General features: G+C 38.4%; 1 protein-coding gene across 4 annotated transcripts; it reads left to right on the top strand.

The window, feature by feature from the left end:
- The first annotated feature begins 2,376 nt into the window (after positions 1-2,376).
- On the top strand, positions 2,377-20,561 carry LOC116296579 (coagulation factor XI). 4 transcript variants are annotated; one of them, XM_031704617.2, is made up of 11 exons: positions 2,377-2,521; positions 5,526-5,636; positions 6,555-6,686; positions 9,501-9,644; positions 10,059-10,235; positions 10,788-10,964; positions 11,681-11,857; positions 17,520-17,693; positions 18,074-18,370; positions 19,094-19,279; positions 20,067-20,561. In XM_031704617.2, the coding sequence occupies exons 1-11, from the start codon at positions 2,377-2,379 to the stop codon at positions 20,384-20,386; spliced, it is 2,040 nt and encodes a 679-aa protein (XP_031560477.1). In that variant the 3' UTR covers positions 20,387-20,561. The 4 variants fall into 4 exon arrangements, with proteins under 4 accessions (XP_031560477.1, XP_031560479.1, XP_031560478.1 ...); XM_031704618.2 differs by lacking the exon at positions 2,377-2,521 and adding an exon at positions 3,074-3,260; XM_031704619.2 differs by lacking the exon at positions 6,555-6,686.
- The last annotated feature ends 1,628 nt before the right edge of the window (positions 20,562-22,189 follow it).

A 22,189-nucleotide genomic window follows, 5' to 3' on the forward strand; every position in this document is an offset into this window, starting at 1 on the left:
AGAATCCTCCAGTATCGAGAATTTTTCTAATTTCGTCTTGGACATTGAGGCATCAATTAAGCTAATTTTTTTCGTAATAATTTACAAAATAACAGATCTTTTTAGCTAAGTTTGAATTTATCAGTTTGGCACAATTTGACAGTAATATACTACCCAGGGGATCACGTTTCAAAGTTTGTCTTTGTGGAAGTTCACAACAACAGCGACAGCTATTGGACCTGGGGTTGGGGGGGCGGGGGAGGTATTGGTGGAATAGAGCGCAGATAATGTTACCGGAAGTAAGAGCATTTTCGAGTGGTCATCCCTCCCCTACACGTGGTGTTTTGTCGTATATCAGCGAGATTGTGATTTCTGATTCGTGATTCAGAAAACAGAAATGCTATTTCTGATTCGGAAAACGGAAATCCAAAATCCTGCATTCTCTCGTTCAAATCTTTTTTTTTTCGCCCATGCAATGTACCTAGTCAGTGCCGAAAAGTCAGTTTTCTGATTTCTGAAACAGGAATCTAAAATAACTCTTGTACAATTCCTGATTTCTGATTCCAATAATCAGGTTGGCCGCAAAGCATCCTGATTAAAGGGCGCTATATAAATCATAAATCATAATTTCATAATATTCTATTACTCTATGTTGACTATGAGGAATGGAAGAAGAGTAAGACACCTGATAAAGTGTTGAATCTCAATTGATCCTTGTCAAACGTGGCTGCTTTGTTGATTAGTTTGCCGTTACATGCTGTTGTTGTAGCAAACTATGAGGATTTTATAAAGAGTGTTGACTCTCTGTTTCGGTATTATAAAGTTCATCCTCCTCGTTACACTTGTTTAACTCCATCACTCTAGGGACGATGATTCAGTAGTAGGAATCGACAGGCACAAAGCTTTAACCAAGTTTGCTCACCAACGAACTCTAGATGTGAAGGTCTTTTTTTGCCATTGGTTTGGTGTGGCTGATCTCAATCGTACTGGTATTGACACTTACTCGGCCAAACAAATGTTCAATTGTTTATTCCTCTCGTTTGGAAGAGAGTAATACTAACATATATCAATCCGTGAGAACGGCAATCGTATCGGTAGGGATAACGTCCTGTTGCTCAGTAACCTATAGATCTTCATCGCAAGCAGCAAGACGATTAAGAAGTAAATAACATGTTTGGTCCAGTACGAGCAGCAGTACAGATCAGTTACCAAGGATGTCATTGCTTTAACGCTATGTAACATCATCGTCTGGATTCCTTACGGGGTAATATCAATTCTAGTTTCTAATCAGCCAAATCCCATCTTTAATTGCTCGAGATTCTGGGCAATATCTACTTGCCACTTGAGTTTCAGCGTTCTTCCAGCCATCTATTTCATCGTAGGCAGCAGAATTCGACGAACCGTTCTACCACAGTCACAGACAACTAATAATGTTCAACAGGAGAACAACTACGAGAAACGCACTGCCTTCAATAACAACGTTGCCAGCCTCATTGGCTTGTGCAAGCGTTAAACAGAGAAATTATACTCTAGGGATTGACACGCGGTCTGAAGTGAGAAAGCATTTCGCCTACGGTAAAAGGGCCTATTCTGTAAATATGCGTAGATTTTCTTCTGAAGTGTAAAATCGTTTAAGTAACCACGTCCACATCAGACTCTGGCTGCCCGAAAATGAACCTGCGTTCAAATAAAGTATGGATGAGCATGTATAATACCGTAAACGTTTGCTATGAAAACATTTAGGAATCTGTAAAAGCTATTCTTTCATACTCTGTTGCCTTAGAAGTTCTAAGAAATATGTACGAAAAAAGCAATTGTCGCCTGCTGTTCATATCCTTCTACTTCTTTTCTAATTCGTCTTCTTCTTTTTTCTGTTCTTCTTCTTTTTTTCTCATATCTTATCCAGCTGTACTATAGTTTATTTACTAGTATGTCCATACGTCATTGCTTCATTATATTGATCAGTGTGATACCATCTGCACTCGCAGCATGCTCCTCTATTACAGGTCAATAATGAAAACCCCCTTAATGCCTTTTACTTATCTTCAAATGCCTTTTACTTATTTCTAAACTTTACTTCTTCTTCTCCTTCTTCTTCTTCTTCTTCTTCTAACTTAACCAGTATCAAATAACGCATATTTCTTCCGATGTATTGATGACCAAAAACTGATTGATGACCCTTTTTCGGAATAAACCCATTGACCAAGTGATGATTGAAACACGATATCTTAACCCCATAACCCATAAGCCAGAAGAACGTGATACATATCATACATAACATCTCTATTGAAACTCTCAAAATCCACGTACATTGAAGTAAACTCCATTAGCTCCAAGAGGTCTTGCAATTTTTCTGCAATATTGTTATTTTTGGCACTGCACTGCAGCGCTATTCAAATGCCGACAATGAAATCCAAGACCTTTACATTAGTTGTTCTGACGTTGTGTTTCTGCGTAATTCATAACAAAGCTGAGCCACGAAAGATAACAGGAGGCCCGGTTAGATTGAGATCGCCTCAACGATGGGTCTTCAAGACGCAAGGTAAATATTTATTTAAACGCGATAGCCTAGTGCTGGAAGTAGCCGAATTGAACGTGCATGATGCATGTGGTAACCCAATGCGGTGGCATTCGATTCACCGAGCAAACAGTCCTCTGGAAGTTAGAACTTGGAAGCTATATAAGCCTCTATTTGGTCTAGCAATTACACTCAAAATTTGAATTTCATTAAAGCCATGTTCTGTCGTTCTGCCACAACAGGTTTTTTAAAACTAAATTCAAAAGTGTAGTGTTTTTTATCTAAACACTGTTTCAGAAAACAACTCAGATAAGAAGATAATAATTTCAGATAATAACGCAAGATCGACCTTACCAACCTCCGTCATTCCAGTTTTTGTATCTTAAGTCACAGTTTAACACCAAATTTGTTATGATTCCTTCATTGGCCTGATTACTAGAAACACAGAAAAATGACATTTCTGATGCGTGACTAATAACGTCACGGTTGTCACGCCATATGATACACAAAAGATAATCCGTATGTTATGAATATCAACAATAAAGCGTAAAAAACAACCGTTACTCTGCGGGGGTTTAGGTACAGAAGCAAGGATATCTTAATCTGTCTAATCCTTTTATCGTCCTAAAGATCAGAACCAAAACTAGAGTCGCTGTCCTAAAAATGACAAAAATAAGTTGGTCAGCAATCGGTGTATCGATATTTTATTTACTTTCCTGCTTTGCTATCATATCTGGCTACAGCTATCCCAGTAGCTATAGAGGTAAGACATTCCATACTTGTCATATGCGAGACTCACAAATAGCTTCAATAACCATGATTTCATTCCTTTCGATGATGGATGATGATCGATGATGCCCCGGCTTATAAAAGACAGTAGAAATTCTCGTTGTCTAAAGTCGTTGTACTTTCGCGACCCTTTTAGAGAGGTTTTAAGATGGAGAATGGTATTTCAGCGTTTGTTTTATGCCAGGACATTCGAGGAAACACGTGATATTTCTTTTAGTCTAAATGTTTAAATGTGTAAATGTCTTTTTTTGGTGGACAACGTTAATGACATTGTCTTTATTTAGAAATTAGAATCCTCCTAGTAAGACGTGTTCGCAATAAGATATTATTTTATTATAATTTTATATTTATTGGAATACACCAGTGCTAATCATCAAACTTTATAATAGATATATATATTTCACTATGTCTAACTGACCTTGCGCTTTGATAATTCTTTAAGAGTGATAATTTTGCTCAAAAACAAACCAATTTCAAGTTCTTATATATACGAATATTCCTTACTATTTAATCCTACATTTTCAAGGCTTGAACTGATCTAAAATTGATCTAAAATCAGTATCCATAATTGCATAATTTTCATAAGCGAGGTACCATGCGTAAGCAATCTACTTCCTGTTTCCGGTTGCTTCCGACATCCGGTATATTAAATATTCTAAGAACAAAGTAAAAGCAACAACTGCAGCAAGTTTTGAGGCAAATTGTTGAGTGAAACATTTTATTTTCGTAACTTTATCATAACTCCCATACATTCCCTTATAAACCATACACAGGAACCTTGTTTGGGCTGCCTGTGATTGAACGCATCATTAGATAATTGAAGGGGGTGGGGGGATTGAGTGAATCCAAAAAAAATTTTGATCAAGCACTTCACGTACGAAAATGTTATCACACAACCTCCACTTTCCGTAAAGAAATAACCAGCAAACACAAAAAAATATATATCGTGCAACATAAATCCCTGCAGCCTCCCCCTCGATTGCCTAATGGTCCACCCCTAAGCTAAAGAACTAGAATGTTGAAAAAAGGCATGAAAAAATCAGGACTGCACTGGACTGGACCGGACGCTGGTAGGCCAAGAAATTTGATCATGAATTAAAAGATAAAGAATATAATTGATACTGCAGAACGTTTTATTTTTGCAGCATCTGAAATTTGGCAAAACTTTCGATCCTTGAAAAAACTGTTGTTTGCTATGTATATTAGCATCTGCTATTCCGGAAACTCCTCTTCCATTCCACTTAATTTTTACTTTCCAGCTTAGCAGATTTGCTGTCTTAAAATAGGCATCTGTTAAATCATTTAAGCAGATTGATCCTCTACGTAAATATCATTTCAAGCAACAGCTTGTTATCATGTAGGCGCCATTTCCGTTTTCGTCTGGTCTTCAGTGTTTGCTTTTAGGTAAAGAAAACCCTCTAGTAAAATAGATAAGATTTAAATTTTTTTTTAATTATTGAGATTTTCTCAGCTGATCGATGCTAAGCATAAGCGCATTGCAATACGCTATTTGGTGGCAATGGTTACAAAATAGCCGGCTTAGACGTCACAACTCGTTTATAAGGGTGACAGAATTCATTCGCCCACAATTACTTAGATGGACGGTGCTGTGTTTTGCTGTGTGGTGCTGTTATATTTAATTTAAAATGACATGTTTTGATTGACGTCAGACACCTATGGACCAATAGGAATTTCTCGCACCCAGAATAATGAGTAAAAACGCTAAAACAAAAACTGTCATATTGCAGACGCGCTCTCTCTCTTTTCCCCTCCCCCTCCCTTCCCCCTCCCTTCCCCCTCCCTTCCCCCTCCCCTTCCCTCTTTCCCTAACCCTTTCCCAATCCCCTAGAGCGACGCTACGCAGGATATCTTAGCCCAGATTGCTCTGATTTTGTGTCGAAGAGTTATATATTCAAGTTAAGTTATAGAATTTCAAAATAGTTTTATTGTTTAAGTTGTGCATTCTTTACTTCAATGTTGGTATTTACTAATATTTTGAATCTGAAATAAGGCTGGCACTTAGTAAATGAGTCTGATATCAAGGCACAGTCAGTCATAATAAGGAAACGTCATACGTGTTGAATTTTGTCCTAATTCTTGATAACGTCATATGAAAGCAATATTTTATTTAAATCCTAACAATCATGGTCATCGGGGGGGAGGGGAGGGTGGCTAGGAAATGAGTGATTTTTTTAATAATAATTCTAATAAAATAATTTTTCCTTTGCTTCTACACCAGGATCTACATGCCGTGATCGTGTGGCGAACTGCAATCGGTTGCGAACTTACAGATGGTGTCAGTATTACGTTAGTTACATGTCAACCAGCTGCCGAAAGACTTGCGGATTCTGTAAGTAATTCTATATTCTAAATAAATTAAGAAATTCTTCTTCAGTCAGTCAGTCACATTCTCGAGCTTATGGGAAATAACAACACAGTATTTAAGTGGACGTACGCTATCATCCTTGGTGTCCCCGCTCTAACTACAGCGTCAGATGGTGATGTTTTCACGTCCAAGAGAGAACGGCAACGGCAAGGACGACGCGCGCGCGCGAAAACCATTTTGAGAAGGGGCTCGCGTCATCATCCTAGCGTCGCCATCTGGGTCTTGCCGTCCTCATGCGTAAAGTCTCTAATTTATCATTCATCGTTATTCAAATATGAAACCTTGTCATTATTCAAAGCAAATTCAAATTCAAATTCCAGTTCAATTGAAAGAGTTTTAATTTTGGAGCGATTTTCGTCCAAGTAGCAGTTTAATTCATTCATAATTTTTATGGTTCCATAAGAACAAAAGACATGCCCGCCATGTTGGTTGACATAACAAAAAGAACGAAAATCAAATCTTTTGTTCAAGTGAACTAACATGACGTCTCTTCAAGAAACGATTTTCGAGATACGCGGGCGCTTCCCATAAATATCACACGAGAAAACGAGGCATTTTAGGGCAGTGTTCATAAGAAACTATAGACGTATAGGCTTGAAGAATATATTTTATCTGAAGTGCGCTATATTCTTTCAAAAAGTTATAATCTTGCTTCCGAAGTAGGAGAAAATCCAAAAGTATTTCTTTGTTAAAATAGTTTTAAAGTTTTGTATGTTTTTTCCATAGCTCCCTTAAGATATTGCCCTAAAATGCCTAGTTCAGTTTTGATTCTGAGCACTCAATACCTTTGTACAGCGATCGCGTATCTCGAAACTAACCTATTGGAGCCAAACATTAGGAGCTTGATGTACTAAACGTGAACCGGGCTACCTGTGCTTCTAGGTATACCCGTCGCCCCAGAGGCCTGTATGGACACTTACGATAAGTGTGACGACTGGGCTCGAGCTGGTCATTGCAAAGAAAACGAAATAACGATGAATATTTTTTGCACCAAATCTTGTGGGAAGTGTAAAGGTAGAAAACAGATATCTCTTGTCTGCATGCCTTGTACACATCCAGTTTGACCTACGTTGCATGCAATAAGGGAACATAACCACGTGCAACTCTTGAAATGAAATGCATGAGTTTGAGCTTGACACTGCTTTTTTACATCGTCATTCGAGTTAAGGTGAAGTTCTAACCATTTCCAGAAATAAATAATTTAGAGCAAAGGCAGTACCTTCTATTGCTGGGCTACGGCGATATGCTGATAAAAGTCATTGAATCTCATTATCTTCTCTAAATGGTTAGCAAACACTGATGACCTTGTGTTGTCAGCCAGAAAGAATACTATTGAAAACTTGAGATTCAGCTGATAAACATTCCGCACGAGACAGGAAATGACGTCAATGAAGTAAAATCCAGCAATACTTTGTTGTTTGTCTGGTAACCAGGGGCGGCATAACCTGAAATTCTTTGGGGGGCACTGAAATATTATATTTAACGCTATTTGATAATGACCGCTGTTTTGTTTGATTGCAGACGCATGCGCCGTAAAACTATGACTGAGAACAATTTTTTGTGGGGGGCCAGGCCCCTCCAAAAGATTTCGGGGGGGGGCACGGTCCCCCGGTTCCTCCGCCCCTAGTAACAGCTGGCAAACAAAACGCTCGTGACCAGCTAACTGGGGCAGACTTCCTTGCATGTACCTATTTTTGCACTAGTAACCTTAATAGACTAAATCCTTCTCAATAAATTGTCTTGAATGTGAGGCTTACAAGGGAAAATATTAAAAAATGCCACAAATTCCATCGAGAAAATTTCTTTTGTATTTCTACGTTAATATAGGCTAGCATCCAAGTTCTTTTTGAGAAGGGTGAATTCAGACACCGTTGATGTGTGAAGCGCGCATGACTCTATACTGCATATGCATTATTCTTCTTATTTAGCATGTACTATGTATGTAAATGTATTACCTATTAGTTATGTACCATGGTATGTGAAATGAATAATCCTTAAATAGCTTGACAGAAATTCTTTTCTTGTGATAAACTTAACACACCCAAGGTGAAGGTGATTGGAAAGCTTGGTGCAGGATACAAATTGCATGTACATTAATTTTATGTTATTGCATGATGATGTACTGTGATACAGATTATAGGGATATGGAACCTTCTCAAAAGATTTTTGAATATGAGGCTAACATTGAAATACAAAATAAAAGTGACACAAATTCCATCGAGAAAAGGTGTGATTTTATTTTCTATATTTACGTTAGCCTCTTATTCAAGATAATTTTGAAAAGGGTCCAATTCTCTTGGCATAATATAAAATAATTGACACTAGAGAAAAACGTTTGTCTATGCGTGCACTTTAGCACGTTTTCTAAGAAATTTGAAGAGTTTGAGTGAGAAAATAAATGTTTGTTTTCTCCAAGTATGCGAAACATTTTGCAAATATACTTTAGTCCCACCAAGAAACTGTAATAACAAACACAATATGAAAGAATTAGCCTTAAGTTTCAAGCATGGACGCTTAGTTTTCTCATTTTGTGAAGTCCAATTGACCTAATTCACTATGACGTCACTGTTTGTTTATGTCGGGGATAGAATCGCCAAATCCAATAAAAAATTCAACAAAATTTGCTCCTAGCGAAACAGTTTAATCTAAAATGGCCTGGTTTACAGATATAATGTGTGTTAATATGTACTAAAAAATATTCTGAACGTTTGCTGGCTATTCTACTTCTCTTCGTGGAATGATACGGGAATTAGAACAATTTTCGGTTAGTTTGCGTTGATTTGACCCCGTCCGACGACCATGATCCTTTGCGTTTAAACAATAGATTGTTGAATATTGTTTGATGTGACGTCATAGTGAAGTAGGGCAATTTATCGGGCATGTTTGAAAGTCAAATTTACATATGTTATGACTAATTTGCATACGGATTCAGAGCATGCGCAGACGTTTTTCACTCGTGTCAAAAGAATCAGAAAATGTAGAAATTCTCAACGTCACAATGAAACTGGGTCAAGCATGTGTACACAAACCTTTTATCATTTAGCAGTTTTCAATATTGAATTCAATAGCAGCGAGCTGTAAAGTTAAATTCTTGCCATCAATTCATATATGAACAATAGAGTGCGTGCAACCATGTGACTCAAAATCCCTCGAGATATGAATAACATTGAAACAGCCGCCATGTTGGTTGATCTAACAAGCGCAGATTAAGAGGAATGCTTTGTTATGGTCAACCAAGATGGCGGCAATGATGTAACATGCACCTGCTATATTTGGTATCTTTTTTATTCTAACTACAAAGAACAACTGACAAGTATTCCGAGCTCGCGTATTGAAAATCACTAAAAGATCACGCAAGGATAAAAAAAGAGGTGGTGCTTATGAAAAAACTTTATGTATAAGGTTTAGAGCAAGCCCTTTTTTTTGGAGACGATCTCGACGAATTCTAATCGCCTGGGTATTTGACATTAGTTATGTTACTAAGCCAAGCTTATGCCACTTTCAGAAATTCCTTGGTCCTAGAATCAACTATTTACCATGGGCGTAGTGTTTTTCCATTTCAGAACACGTGCCATTCCCTAGAGTATCATTTCTTTGTTTAAAGGTTGTACATGAGAAGACACGTGAATATGGATACAACTGAAAACAAAGTATTTTATTCTTTAGGTAATGACACGTTTTTTGGAATCGTAAAACATTACGCCCGGGGTAAAAAGGTCTATCGTGTAACGCGCAACAAACTTTCCCCCACCCCCCACCCCCCACCCCCTTCCTCTTTAGTAAAAGACTCTAATCTTTTTTTTTTTTTTTTTTTTTTTTTTGCCACAGGTAGACCAACAGTGCCCCAGTCAACTTGCATGGACCGTCATAGAAACTGTGTCAGTTGGGCTCGTAGTGGGCAATGCAATAAAAATCCCCGGTACATGCTACCGTATTGTCCCAAATCTTGCGGACAGTGTCAACGTGTTCAAGGTAAATAAAGCCGCGATGTCACAGGGCATGCGGTTCGAGGCTTTTGCTCCCTCCAACTTTGGGTAGTGGAGCCAATCAAATCGGAAACCTAGACTACACGAGAAGTGTAATTTGACCCTGGTGTTTCGCGTAAAAAACTACATAGCGATCGTCATTTTCTCATGGATATGTTGAAAGGCTATCGTTTCCTGCTGATTTCTGATTGGCTCCACTAACCAAAGTCGGAATGTATTGTTTCTATTCTACAATCTGATTGGTTGTCGCTGTCTAAGTGGCCCCGGTTATAGTAGTTGCACTGTAAAATCTCCTCCAAGGGAAAAAAGACTTTTATCCGCTGATTTTAACACGACAATTACTGGACGTAACACGGAAAAAGCTGTTATATCTGTTAATTAATCAACGTTATCATTTCAGTGGTCAATGGTAAGTGGGGAAGTTGGGGAGCACCTTCTACCTGCTCTCAGAGCTGTGGTGGAGGCACCCAAGCAAGATATCGAACATGTAACAACCCAGCACCAAAAAATGGAGGAAGGGCATGTGTGGGGATATCAAAACAAACTATGTCGTGCAACACCCAGTCTTGTATCATAGGTACGTTCCCACTTACGCAGAACACTTCGAAGAAAAATAAATAGATCCCTTGCAGCACGTCGGAATGCAGCTCAATTTGGAGGACATAGCAAGTTTCCAATAGTCCCCATCACAGTTCCCTGCGCCATCTTGAAAGGTAGCCGTGCCTTTGCATCGAAGCGAGACGAACGGTGAGCTTGCAATGATAGAGACATTGTTAAAAAAGGTCTCTGTGAAGGGGACTATTCTCAAGAGATTGAAATTATTTCTTTGGTCCTCCAAATTGAGCTCCTTTGACATCACATGCAAGTGGTCTATTGCGCTATTTTACTATGACGTCACAGCTTGTTTATATGGGGGACAAAGTGATGAAGATCTAAAAATATTGGACTAATGCTATCTGCAGCTGAATCGAAAACAGAATAAATTCTCGAGCAATGTGAATCGCGGCGTATCACTCACTGTGTTACGATCGTGCTCGTGCCGTAAGCTTTTCACAGTCATACAAAAACTGGTCATAATCAGTACCCGTATGTTCCCCATTCATACGAAAACTGCTTTCTTGACTTTCAGTGGTGGATGGTAACTGGAGTTCCTGGGGATTATACGGCCCCTGTAGTACATCATGTGGTCCAGGAATCAAGACACGCAATCGAAAATGTAACAACCCTGCACCACAAAATGGCGGCAAACAGTGCGTGGGGATTTATAAACATTCGGAAAGCTGTAAAATAAAGGACTGCTTGAAAGGTCGGTATCTATGAATTAACTGGTTTCTTTATTGAAGGAATAGAAAACGTGCACGAGTGCTGTGTGCAGTCATAAAGTACGAAGGGGTTGGCAGAACACGAGAGAAGCAAGCTTATAAACACGAAGCGTAGAAGACAAAAGCAGCCGTTTTGAATTGCTTTTATGATATATTTTTAACGATTTTGCACGTGCATGTCTCTGTCCTCTGCTATAAATACGGTAGCCAGCCAATCAGAGTGCGCGTTATATCTCAAATATTTTGTGTCATGCATCATTTTTCTAAAGGACAAAAGACAAAAAATGCGGCCATCATATTGTTTGAAATTAAAAAGAAACTAAGACCAAATCTCAAGACAGCTATGACGTCACATGCACCCTAAAAGTGCTTTTTGTTTGGTTGGTTGGTTTTTGAAAATAAGCCTTGAAATGTTATTGATACTTTGAAACAAGCTCTGGTCCTGGGCTGATCGATGTCAAAGCACGGCTAACTCTAAGATTTTAAATTTAGTTTTCCAAGGAGGAAGACAAGAGAACCAGTAAAAGAAATTTCGATTCAATGGATAGTCTCCTCCGCCACAACCGTCATTAGTTTCGGTCCCAGATCCTCGCGGGCCCTCTCCACTAGTGAAGAGGACCTGTGAGGATCTGGGACCGAAACTAAGAAGAAACAGAAAAGACTAGGGAAAGACAAAATTTCTTTATTCTTTAATTTTCAGCGATCGATGGTAACTGGGGAAGTTGGAGTACTTCTTTGTGTTCATTGACATGTGGATCAGGCATTCAGTCACGTGTGCGCAAATGTGACAATCCACCGCCACAAAATGGCGGGAGTTCATGTCAGGGCAAGTCACGTGAGGTCGTCAGATGCAATACCCAGGCATGTCCAACTGAACGTAAGTTATTATTTATGTTATTATTAGTCTTGGATACCTACACTCCTCTCGTCCACACCCTGAGAGAAGATTAAATTTATTGAATCCCGGGCTGATATAAGACAACTTCTGTGCCACAGATCTAACAGATCTGACAGATCGAACCCTGAAACGACCTCTGGGCTGATCTAAGTCAAGGCACGGCTAACCCAAGGATCGAACCAGAAACAACTTCTCGGCTTATCTGAGTCAGGGCATATAGTTAACTCACAGATCGAACCCTAAAACTGCCCTGCGTGCTGATAAAAGTTAGTGCAGGGCTAACTTAAAAATCGAACCCTGAATCAATCTCTGATTTAAGTCAAGACTTGGCTAACTCACAGATCAATCTCTGAAAAAACATCTGGGCTGATCTAAGTCAGGGCAGGCCTGACTCACAGATCGAAATCAGTGGACCGGAATTTTGACGAGATTCGTTTTGCGGAGGGAGAGAAACCGGAGAACCCGGAGAAAAACCCTCAAATCAAGTGACAAACCTAGCAAACTCTACTCACGTGCGTTGCGTAGTCCGGTAATCGAATCGGATACCCAGAGATGAGAGGCGAGTGCACTACTGCAAGTGAACGACATATTTCGAACAGATGAGCAGAAGAGTGTCATCAAGTCATCTATAAAACTCTATCTTTTATCGTATCATTTTCTGAAGAAATCTGGTACGACGTTATTTTTAGCATTAAAAATTCCTCATTTTCTCCCTTGGTGCAGTTTGAAGCATGTTTGGCGTAACAGTGAGAGCGCTCGCCTCTCACCAATGCAACCCGGATTTTACCAAAAATTGTCAATTTCTCGCGCGCTGATTGGCTATTTTTCATTTTCCATAAGAGGACAGACCAATAAGCTGGCTGCGCTCGTGGTTCCACTTAAGTTTGGTTCGTATGCTGACGCCATTCCATGTTCGAATTGAGTACAGACAATAGACTACATGTGCGACCTCGAGTACAATTCGGATGTTTTGCGAGTCCAATTTGAGAACTTTCATCACGAGTATCTATAAATTCCGAATTATACGAGAAGATCGTGCGATGTTTTGTTCTTAAGACACTAAACAACAATTGAGCAATTTAATTGGGACTCTACAGAGCACAATTAACGATTTAATTGTACTCCTCTTGTCCAATCAGAATCGACTAATTTTGTTGAGTGTTTTATAAATTTATTTATAAGCTAGGGGTTCGACTTTAAGAGCTATTGCTAACGAACTGGATTTGTGACAATTGTATGGACACCATGGACACGATGTTAAACTTAAACTTATATTTACAACCATCACTCTCAGTAAGAGGCTCCTCCGTTGGGATTTAGATTTATTATTGTTTACAACACTCGATACACCCGACTGACATTTTGATTTTTGCGGATTAATTAAGTAAAACTGGACAAAAGCCGGCGAAAAACCCTCGTGGCAAGGGAGAGACAACACATCAAACAAACTCAAAACACATGTATGTGGCGCGCAGCTGGGAATCGAATCCGCAATTCTGACTGATATGGCGCCGTAGCGACGCATGCCTTCAACAAACTAAGTGACAATAAAAATATTAATCGAATGAATAACGATATATTGATCAATAAACAAATGAATCATTTTTAAATCAAATCAAATTAAATTAAATTTTATCAATTAAATGACACTAAATTAACAATGGTAAACAGATAACCAAAGTATTCTCGAAAATCTATGAACAGTCTTTTAAAATAAGATCTAAATACTATTCTCACTGCATAATTAATTAACGAAAGTCCTTTGCGGCCCCGGTTATATATCTCCAAACCCGCGTCGGATTTTTCACAGTTGGTCCAACAGCGCCAAAGCCGGGGGTCTTTACGTCCACTCTCTCCTCCCCTGGTGGGGGTCGCTACCGCTGATCTCATTGCAAACTCATCACCTCAGTAGTCGTCGGATTTCGCCCATAACTCAGCTATGGCTCTGAGTATGCAGTGAGGATGTATCACTGGTTAGCTTGCTCACGAAAGAATGATTTCCAGGCAAGTTTGTAAGGCAAATCATGCATTCCTTTACAACAATACGACGTTATATAGACTTTTTGTGAATCAACTAATTTGCATACGGACTTGGAGCATGCACAGACGTTTTTCACGCTTGGCTGTGGAAGTACTTAAGAACAAACAGAGATTAGTGAGCCATTCGGTTGGGGTTTTGCATATCTCACGTACTGGTTATATCGATTATATCACGTAATATTTGATGTTGTAGATTTGATTGGCATTTTTCTTCTGTTTCTTTTGCTGTTGTTGTTATCGTTTTTTTTTTTTTTTTTATTTATTTTTTTTTTTTTAATGTATTTCTTGTTGTTGTTGTTGTTGTTGTTGTTGTTCTTCTTCTTCTTCTTCTTCTTCTTCTTCTTCTTGTTTTTCTCTTCTTGTACGTTCTTCTTGTTCTTCTCGTTCTTTTTGTTCTTCTTTTTCTTGTTGTTCGTTTTCTCCTTGTCGTTGTTGTTGTTCTTCTTCTTCTTGTCCTCGTCGTTTTTCTTTTTCTTGTCCTTGTTGTTTTAATTATTGTACGTTCTTCTTGTTCTTGTTCTTGTTCTTCTCCTTCTCCTTTTTTTTTCTTGTTCGTGTTGTTGTTGTTGCTGTTGTTGTTGTTGTTGTTGTTCTTCTTCTTCTTCTTCTTCTTCTTCTTCTTCTCATTTTTTCTCATATCTTATCCATATCATATCTTTATAGTTTATTCATGTCCGTACGTCATAGCTTCATTATATTGATCAGTGTGATACCATCTCCACTCGCAGCATGCTCCTCTATTACAGGTCAATAATGAAAACCCCCTTAATGCCTTTTACTTATCTTCAAATGCCTTTTACTTATCTTGGAATCTTGACAACAAAAAAAAAACTAATAAAACTAGCTCTGCACACATGATTCAAATAATAATCTAGGCTGGACTGAGACATTCGTTTGGTTTCAATTAATCCTCAGTCTAAAAGGATAACAAAGTCAAAAAGTCAAATGAAACAAAATAGCAAAATAAAAAACGAGGTCTTCTAATGGCCATTAAACTAATACTTATGTCACCAATTTGACTGGGATAGTTTTTGATGATTCTTTTTAGTAATTGCAAACAGAATCATAGCTCGGTATATTCATTACTTCGGCTGAAAATCTATACAGCGTTGAACTTCTGATCTCCATATTGATTTCCTGCAGTCTTCCTGGTGAGAGCTACTGGTACTGCCACAAGAAACACAATCCAACACTTTCTTGAAAAGTATTACATTTCCCAATAACCGCTCCGCGTACGGCGAAGATTGATTAAAAAAAATCGTTGTTCTGTTAAGAAAAGAAAGCTTAAGTTCAAAGGAATCTTGGAAGATGAAAGCTGTACATTTGGCAATAGTTCTGGCATGTGTTCGTTGCATTTACTGTACTCCAAAGGTGATGTACTTGACTGCATTGTTAATCTGTTTGACAACGACGTTTTCTGACTGAAAAATGTTTCTGATCCTAGAAACGCATTTTACTGGCTTTTTTTTCCAATTTTCAGATTCTCAAAATGTTTTAATCACGTCTTAATAGTCCTATTTCTTTTTGAATAGCTCGGTAAGAAAGTCTGAATGTCATGCTTATGTGCGCTTTTAAAAAAACTACCTAAAATACTGAGTATTATAGATTCAAAACTGTACTGTTTGTTTTCTTGGTTATATTTTTAAAACGGTCCATTTTCTATGTCGTCACAACCTAAGAAGCCTTCATTAGCAAGTAAATTTCATCCCCTGTGGGGTGGGGTCAGTTTTCATATTTACGATTAAAATTGCATGGATTCTCACGTCATTAGACTTTTGTCGCGGAAGCTATAGATTAATTAATTTATTCATTATATATATTTTTTCAAAAGTGGAGATTGGACTTTTTATACCCATAAAAATTAATAAAATTCAAATTTTTGATATCATGAAATACAACCAACAATTTCCAATGTTCAAATCATACATATGCTATTTGACCTCTAATTTTTGGAATTTTTATGCTCCTAAAGTCATTTTGGAGAGTCATTGCGGCCTCCATTGTCGTAGGGTTAAATATTATTATCTCAACGACGTGAAGTAATGACACATGTTTAAACTTAAGTTCTTGATTCAGTTACTAAATCCAGATGCTACATTTTAGAACTCCAGGACGATCGTGAACTCGAGTGATAATGAGTCTCGTGAATGGGAATTCGAAGATAGTGGTAGTGGAAGCGATGGTGAGCATACATATATATTTATATATGGTTTTGACTTAGTTTGATTTAATTTGTTGTACAACACAATGCATTGCATTTTGTTTTGTTTTTGTCTTATTGCTACAAAATTATATTGTTTTTGTTTTGATCAGTAGGCGTTTGTGTGTGTGTGTGTATTCATTTATATTTGTATGCTGTCTTATTCGTCCTTTCATGTTTCAGTTTCGCGTGTCTTTATTGTTTTGTTTTGGTTTTGTTTCCTTGCTCAAAAGTTTCATTGTTTTTGTTCCTTTTTTTTTGTTTTTTGTTTTTGTTTTTGTTTTTTTCTTTCTTTCTTTTCCTTTTTTTCGACTTAAATCAACAACAACGTTTTTTAAAACAGCTCTTAATAAATAACCATATTGACGAATAAAATTATAAATGAATAAATTATGTAACATGCAAAAAACGTAAATCGTAAATTTTGTTAAAAAGTAAACAAGTGACACGATGCCTATTCACCTAATCGAAACATGGCGACCAATTTCAAAAACGGTTAATAACTATCCTCTTGTTCACATGTATGAGAGGCTGGTTCAGTTCAGAACGGAATAAAAACGCAAACCTCGCTTTGATGCATATTTTATTTTGCTCCAATGAGACTGGGAATGAGTTCTACCATTGGATTTTTTTTTCTACGCTTCTAGCCTCGATTCTCTTCTCCACACAAGACCAGAAGCGATGGAATAAACTTAATTCGTCTTGGTACCCTATTACACACCACGTGTCTTTTTCTACAGTATCGTTTCTTTGTTTGGTAGTTGCGCACGAGAAGACACTTGAATATGGCTACAACTCAAACACTATAATCTTATTCTCAAGAGAATGACACATGGTCTGACATGAGTGAACGTTGCACCAAAACGAATTAGGTCTATAGAAAGGAAAAGGAAACCTTTTGATCCGTGCGATTCAATTCAGATTCCGTTGTCATTCAAATTCTTATTCCGATTCCATTGTTCAATACACACTAGAGCCAACTACGACACTAGAGAAAAACGTTTGTGCATGTGTGCATTTCAGCACGTTTTCTAAGAATTTGGAAGAGTTTGAGTGAGAAAATAAATGTTTGTTTTCTCCAAGTATACAAAAAAGTTCGAGAGTATACTTTTGTCAGACCACGATACTATATTGAATAACACAATATGAAAGACTTAGCCTTAATTTTCAAGCATGGACACTAAGTTTTGGCATTTTGTGAAGTCCAATTTATCAGGCATGTTTGAAAGTCAAATTTACTTATGTTTTACTAATTTGCATACGGATTCAGAGCATGCGCAGACGTTTTTCACTCGTGTCGCCAACTACGCTTTTGATTCCTATAATTCCGGACCTAAAGATAACCAGTACTAACTTTGAAACCTTTGAATCCAATGCTGACTATGTCATTCCTTAAAATAGCAATTGATGGTAAATGGAGCAACTGGGGGACATGGACCCAGTGTTCAAGATCATGTAACGGAGGCTTCAAGTCAAGATACCGCGAGTGTGATAACCCTTTCCCTTCTTATGGAGGTCAGCCGTGTGATGGGTTCTACTCTGAACGCGTCGCGTGTAACACACAGAGATGTACAGGTGAGAATACTTGGGAACTCCCTTTCTACGAATGTTAGTCTATTGGTAACGTAGTCAATCAAACCGCGAGATTTCTAACAGTTCACTAGATCATTAACATCAAATACCATATAAAGCTTTTAACTGTGACGTTATTCGTATGTGGAAAAACTACTACCGGATCCAAAACGAAGTAGTTCAGTAAATATTTTTTCTACATTTTTTTCATGAAAGGATGTTTTGTCCAAAGTTTTATTTATTTCAGGAGGTTAAATAATTGAGAACGTTTTTGGCTTTATAGAGGTTTTAAGCCTTCACTTGACTGCAGCCATGTTAGTTGGCTGGAACAATACCATCGTTTTACGTAAGAAATAAATCAATAAGTCATTTCTTGTCCACAGCAAAGACATCTCTCCCGGCCTTTGCGTGTGGTGTTCGTAGAAATGTCGGACGAATTGTGGGCGGTTCTGTTGCTAACACACGTGACTGGCCTTGGCAAACAGGTCTTAAGCGAGGAAGTGAAAAGAGGATTTATTGTGGAGGCTCACTCATTGATAGAGAATGGGTATTGACCGCTGCCCATTGTATTTACGGGCTCGATCCTAGCCGTACCGGATGTGTGAAGCCTGATCCTCGACTCCGTGTTGTATTGGGAGAGTTTGATGTGAATAATCGCGATGGCCATGAGGTCGATATTGGTAAGCATAGAATATGTTAGACGTGAAGAGCACTGTCTTTTAATGGAAGATGAAAGATCATTACTGATGATTGATTGCTATTTTTAGTTTATAAATTTCATTAATACCTGAAATAACCTCTGAGCTGATCAAAGTCAGGGCACGGCTAACTCACAGATTGAACCCTGAAACAACCTCTGGGCTGATCAAAGCCAGGGTACAGTTTAATAACCCACAGATCGAACCCTGAAACAACCTCTGGACTAATCAAAGTGCGGGCTGGCTAACTAACTCACGTATCCAATTGAGATTAAGGTTGTTAGGATTTGCGGTTGCAGGAAAATCAAATCGGAGAACCAGGAAATAAACCCTTTAATCAAGCAATAGACCTACAAAATTCTACTCGCATGTGATGCCGAGTCTGGGAATCAAACCAGAGACCCTAGAGGTGAAAGGCGAGCGCACAACCACTACACCACCCTTGATTGTCACACTCAGTACAGTTTATAGACAAATCTTTACCGCAAAACTAAAACTGCTTTTCGACGTCAGGTGTTTTCCGTCAAACGTTTGGCACTTAGCAAGGCATTATAACGAAGTTGTTGATACGAAAAGAGCCGCCATATTGAGTTTCATTGTTGCAGAGTGCTTTTCCGTGTTTGCTGCCGTGTTTCTGAGCCCGTTCTCTAGCGGTTAGCGGTAAACCTGATGCTAAAGGTCTCTAATAATGTTTTGTCCCTGCAGACGTAGCTCAGATGTGTATGCATCCCAACTATGACCACAGGACTCTTGACTATGACATCGCGTTGCTCCGTCTCGCGCGCCCAGTCATGAACTTCAACCAGTACATCAGACCTATCTGCATGCCAACCACTAGCTATGTTATACCCATCGGACAGAACTGTTCCGTCACTGGATTTGGAAAATTGGGTAAGATTTGATGGCGGCACAGGGAACCCAAGCTCGAGATTTGTGTCCATTTATAACGTACACAAAATGAATAATTTGTTGTTGTTTTGTTTGTTTGTTTGTTTGTTTTTTGTTTGTTTGTTTGTTTGTTTGTTTTTGCTTTGGTTTTTTTTTGGTTTTTTTGATAGAGAAAATTAGGTCTTTTTGCCAGAAACTATTAAATGCTATTTGAGAAAGTACTTCATTAAAACTATTCCAAATTTTTTTGTTAAATTTGACTGAATACCAAAGAAGCTATGAAAGATCAAAAATAGAGAGTTTTGCATCGTTTTGGTACATTTTCAAAATTTCAAGTGCTCATTTATTACTTTCACTAGAAACATATTATATAAAACAACAAACTCAATGATCCAAAAGGGTTTTCACTCGTAAAACATTGATTTTCGACGTTTATGCAAATTAGCAGCCGGGCTCCCTGCGTTGGACAATGAAAGCAATAAACTAGAGGACAATGAGCCATAATTGGTTCTAAACCTGAAAGTTGAAAACCTAAATTTGACTAAAAAAATATATAACGCTCAATATTAGGCAGTCATCTTAATGTAGAGACGATGGAGCACATTTTAAAATCGCGGGGGGTGGGGGCGTCTTCTCTTTTCATACGGAAGTCAAACTAGGACAAAATAAAACTGCACTGTTTTAAAAATTTGGGGGGCCTTCGAAGCCCCCTAGCCACGATCTCCCCCACCCCCACCCCCCCCCTCCCCCATTTCCCCCGTCCTTCTAACGTAGTTTTTCTACCCACCAGGTGAAGGTGCAAGTCTCTCTAACACGCTGCGTCAAGCCAAAGTACCAGTCAAGGTTCTGAACTACTGCAAGAACCAGTACCCAACACGGCTAGTTACCAACCGTATGATATGTGCCGGGTACGAGGGAGGCCAAATTGACTCCTGCAAAGGGGACAGCGGTGGTCCATTTGTCTGCCCAGACCCCAAAAATAAGTCACGGTTCGTTTTAGCCGGGGCTGTGAGTTGGGGGGTTGGATGCGCTAGGCCTGGGCAACCTGGCTTGTACACCAATATCAAGTACTTTCTGCCTTGGATAAAACGAATTTTGAAAAATAATTAAAGACGCTAGTCGGGAATATCTGGGGAAGGTAGAGTGTTTGCCCCTCGAATCCCTCGTTAATAACTAGGATTTCATTGGAAATGCAGGACGACACAGTGTAAAATTTTAGATCAGATGACAACGAATCATTTGTAGCAACCAATTTTTTTACTTACAAATATATGTTCTAGTTTTACCACGTTTTTATTGTTCTGTGCATATATAAGTTGATTGATCTATGATCGTGCATTGGTCGGTACATGATCGTGACTTGATTGACACATGATCGTGATTTAATCGGAAATTGATCGTGAGTTAATGAGCACAATTGTGAGTTGTTCGGCGAACGATAGATACCAAGTAGTTACTTGATCTACACATGATCGTGATTTGAATGAGACTTGATCGAACATGATCGTGAGTTGATCGATACATGATCGTAGCTTAATCGGCGCATGATCGTGACTTTAGCGCGTATTATCGAATTGAGAATATTTTGACGTATATCTAATTTAGATTTATTGAATAAATTCAATTACAAATGTTCGAAATTTTTTTCTTTGAATGATCAAAATTCTTTCGTCGTGCCCTCAACTGCTCACTCCAGGTGCTAGCTGTAGTAGCTACCGTAATAGCCTTACCTTTTCCTTACTAGGTAGAATAGAATATGTACGACAAATGGCATGCACAGAACTATTACATGTCGGAGAGAGCGGATTGATCGCCGACAGTCTCGTACCCAGAGCCTGCGTTTCTTCTGGCTTGCGGCGAAGAACGAGGGCTCAGGCATAATTCACATTTTGGCGCATGCGTAATTTTCGGGAAGTGAAATATAACCAATACAAGTAATCAATGTAAAAATCAAATCAAAATCAAAATCAAAGGAAAAAATCACGAAAAAAAAGTAAAAATTAGAAATAGGAAACATATTTTCTTTCTTTGGCAAGTCTTTGAGCGCATGCGCTCTCATACCGGAATTTCAAGAAATCCTGGTCTCAAAAAGTGGATTATGCCAGAACCCTCGTTTTTCGCAGCAGGCCAGAAGAAACGCAGGCTCTGGGTATGAGATTGGATCGCTGAACGAGTCCTAAAAGTACTATGCTTACACGTGCTCAATTATAGTTTTAAAAGAAAAATCAGCGACAAATTTATTGGACGCTTTGACGACCTCATTGGCAGCCATGTTAGATGGCAGGAACAATACAGTCGTTTTACATAAGAAAGAATTCAATTCCCAAGAGCAAAGGGAATTTATTGTTCTGCCATCCAACCACAGGCAGCTCTGGATTATGGGCGTGGGCACGTGATGGTGCAAAACCTCTATACTTTTCCCTCTAATTTTTCTTTTAAAAATATTTTCAAAATCAATAATAGTTGTTTATTTCTTGCTAAAATGTTTTTATTAATCTACTTTGATTAGGAATTAGTATCGTTCACTGACTTTAAAAATCTTAAGCCACTGAGGTGGAGAAGGACCTTGTCATCTAAACAATAGGTCCTGAGCATTGAGCCATTAGTTCTGCCAACACATCAACACTCCTGCATCAATATACATCACCTAACATTTCAAAAGACACCTGACAAAAATAATGCTTTGTACAGTTGCTAAAGTAAAGGTGCTCTTTCTAGCCTGGCATAGGTTCTTGACTCGGTTTAATTTTAACTTATTTGAATTGCAGCCGGCATTTTGGCAAAGAGTCTATTCAAATTTGATTTTTACGGAGGAAGGAAAACTGAAGAGTTCCTCGATAAAAACCCTCGTAACAAATGTTCGTTTGTTGAGTGCGAATGAGGACGATTCTGGAAGAAATTTACAGAACTCTC

The sequence above is a fragment of the Actinia tenebrosa genome, unplaced genomic scaffold (assembly GCF_029948245.1).
Source record: "Actinia tenebrosa isolate PJP-AT-01 unplaced genomic scaffold, QUT_ActTen_1.0 PGA_scaffold12__29_contigs__length_12842862, whole genome shotgun sequence".
Classification (NCBI taxonomy): Eukaryota; Metazoa; Cnidaria; class Anthozoa; order Actiniaria; family Actiniidae; genus Actinia; species Actinia tenebrosa.

Coding starts and splice junctions, on each gene's coding strand:
- LOC116296579 (XM_031704617.2), top strand. CDS start 2,377: ATGCCGACAATGAAATCCAAGACCTTTACATTAGTTGTTCTGACGTTG. Junction 11,858..17,519: donor CCAGGCATGTCCAACTGAAC/GTAAGTTATTAT, acceptor TCCTTAAAATAG/CAATTGATGGTAAATGGAGC. Junction 18,371..19,093: donor TGGCCATGAGGTCGATATTG/GTAAGCATAGAA, acceptor TTGTCCCTGCAG/ACGTAGCTCAGATGTGTATG.